Source organism: Gadus macrocephalus, chromosome 8 (assembly GCF_031168955.1).
Source record: "Gadus macrocephalus chromosome 8, ASM3116895v1".
Taxonomy (NCBI): Eukaryota; Metazoa; Chordata; class Actinopteri; order Gadiformes; family Gadidae; genus Gadus; species Gadus macrocephalus.
Window position 1 is genome coordinate 15,906,758 of NC_082389.1, and position 2,500 is coordinate 15,909,257.

Genomic DNA, 2,500 nt, shown 5'->3' on the forward strand with positions numbered 1-2,500 from the left:
AGAGAGAGAGAGAGAGAGAGAGAGAGAGAGAGAGAGAGAGAGAGAGAGAGAGAGAGAGAGAGAGAGAGAGAGAATGAGAGAGAGAGAGAGAGAGAGAGAGAGAGAGAGAGAGAGAGAGAGAGAGAGAGAGAGAGAGAGAGAGAGAGAGAGACCCTGAGATCTGAGATCTGAGATTCTTGGCTGAGACATGCCACAGTATAAAGCACACAAGCCTGAGCTGGATAATTTCACAAAGGACAGCCCTGGCCGTGTACTACTAGCATCGTATTAGAAAAAACAATTTCACCCTGAAGACAGCATGAAGTCAAACACATATGCTCGGAGCCGGTCGGAATCGAGCATTTCACACCACCGCATAGCACTAGACGCCGCCATCTCCAGAAACTAATTTGTCTGTTATTGACTTGGATGTGTGAATTATTTTCCCTTTGTCTCTGTCTCTACTTCGATCTCTCACCTTTCTCACACATCTCCCCTTCATAGCTCGGCAGACAAAGGCAAACGAATGAATCAATTTTGTCGATGCAGGTTCCTCCGTTCTCGCAAGGGTCTGACTGGCAATCGTCCACATCTGAAAAGAAGATGGTCACAAACAGGTCGTCAAGGAGCGTCATTTCATTGATTTCTTTACAGAAAAAGATAGTAAGAACAATTTGTTTTTGTCCTTGTTAAAGGCTGCCATTAGTTACCGATGAACATCATGAAACCCCTTGTGTCCTATGAAGACCTACACATAAAAATATATTTAATCAAGCTTGGATTTGGGAAGAAAATAGAGCACTAATCTTTTCTCATTCTTCTGAGTATTGTCTAAAATAATTAAAAAAAGAAAACCTCTAAAAGCTTTTTTGGTTCATTAGGTTCATGTTTTTGGCATAACCGCAACATTAATGTTTTTTACTATCTCTATTCTAGAGTGTTTTGACAATTGTCATAATTGTTTTGCACTTGCATTTTGATTGAAATGACGTAGCTGTAGCTCCTCTCCAAAATGGAAAGGAAGTGTATATAATATATATATATATATATATATATATATATATATATATATATATATATATATATATATAATTATACAATCGTGCCCTTCAAAAATACCAACTTGGATCAGAAAGCACATTATCTTTCTTTCAAACCATGGAAGCATGGCCTTGATTAACAACTGACATGAGGGTGATGGACTGAATGAGAATCAAGACTTACCTCCAAAATCTGACACCCTGATTACAGACTATCACTATCTGACATGCAACTAAGCTAAGCATATGCTTTAGCACTGCTACCCATATGGGACAGCACAGCATCGATGTAAACCTGATGCTTGAAAACCCAAAAACATTGGACGAATCCGATTTATAAAGCATATTTGGTAAAACATACCGTCAGTTCAACTTTGAACAAAATGTTCTGCATGTAGTTGAAGATCGGGAACATATCATTAGAGCGGCGTTCTACTGACGCTTCAAACACAGACAACGTTCTTTCATGGTGCAAAAAAAGAAATATCTGACAGCCTTGAAACGACCGATGAGTTGCGACAAAAGTAAAGCACAAAGGCTGGTGCTGCTGTTTGATCTATGTGAGAAATAACCTCTGAGTCTTGGTGTCTTGGACCCCCGGGAAAATCGTATAATCAGTGACCTAAACCGACTGCAATGGGCATTCACACAGCGGTATCTACTCAACTTTTGACCCCATATTCATCTAATTATCAATCTATCTAGCTATCCGATTGGTCCATTTGTCTGACTGACCATCCATCAATCCATCCCATAATCTCGCCTCAATCAACTCATTCACCCCTCCGTCCTATTTGTCTCTCCCTCCATCAATCCCTTTAAAGTGGATCTGCCTGTCTGGCTGATTCTCATCCAGTATTTCCAGTGACATTACTTTATCAGGTTGATCACTCTGGCATGTTTATCCTGACCTTGTCCTCGTAACATCTATCAAACCCTCATTTACACTAGCTCTCTCTCTTGCTCTCTCCCGGGCGCACGCTAGCTTACTCTCTCTCTTGCTTACTCTCTCTCTCTCTCTCTCTTTGGCTCTCTTTCTCTCCCTCTCCCTCTCTCTTTCTCTCTCTCTCTCTCTCTCTCTCTCTCTCTCTCTCTCTCTCTTGCTTACTCTCTCTCTCTCTCTCTCTCTCTTTGGCTCTCTCTCTCTCTCTTTGGCTCTCTCTCTCTTTGGCTCTCTCTCTCTCTCTCTCTCTCTCTCTCTCTCTCTCTCCCCCCCTCTCTCTCTCTCTCTCTCTCTCTCTCTCCCCCCTCTCTCCCCCCCCCCCCCTCTCTCTCTCTCTCTCTCTCTCTCTCTCTCTCTCTCTCTCTCTACCGGCTTACTGAAATATCCTTAGGCATAAAGGCATAACACATCTGAGATTTGACAACTCAGCGCTCTGACATCAAATTAGCCCTGCGATCTGTGTTAAGCAGGTGGCAGGGTGGTGCGGAATACCAGGTGGTTCACCACCCGGACGGGAGACTTAACCAGGACCTCCAGG

The 2,500-nt window shown here is 42.8% G+C and overlaps 1 protein-coding gene across 1 annotated transcript in view; it reads right to left on the reverse strand.

The window, feature by feature from the left end:
- Positions 1-2,500, reverse strand: part of LOC132463100 (neurocan core protein-like) — a 25,571-nt gene that overhangs the window by 6,567 nt on the left and 16,504 nt on the right. Inside the window, 1 exon segment of the mRNA XM_060059034.1 lies at positions 458-571. Coding sequence (XP_059915017.1) covers positions 458-571 — 114 coding nt within the window.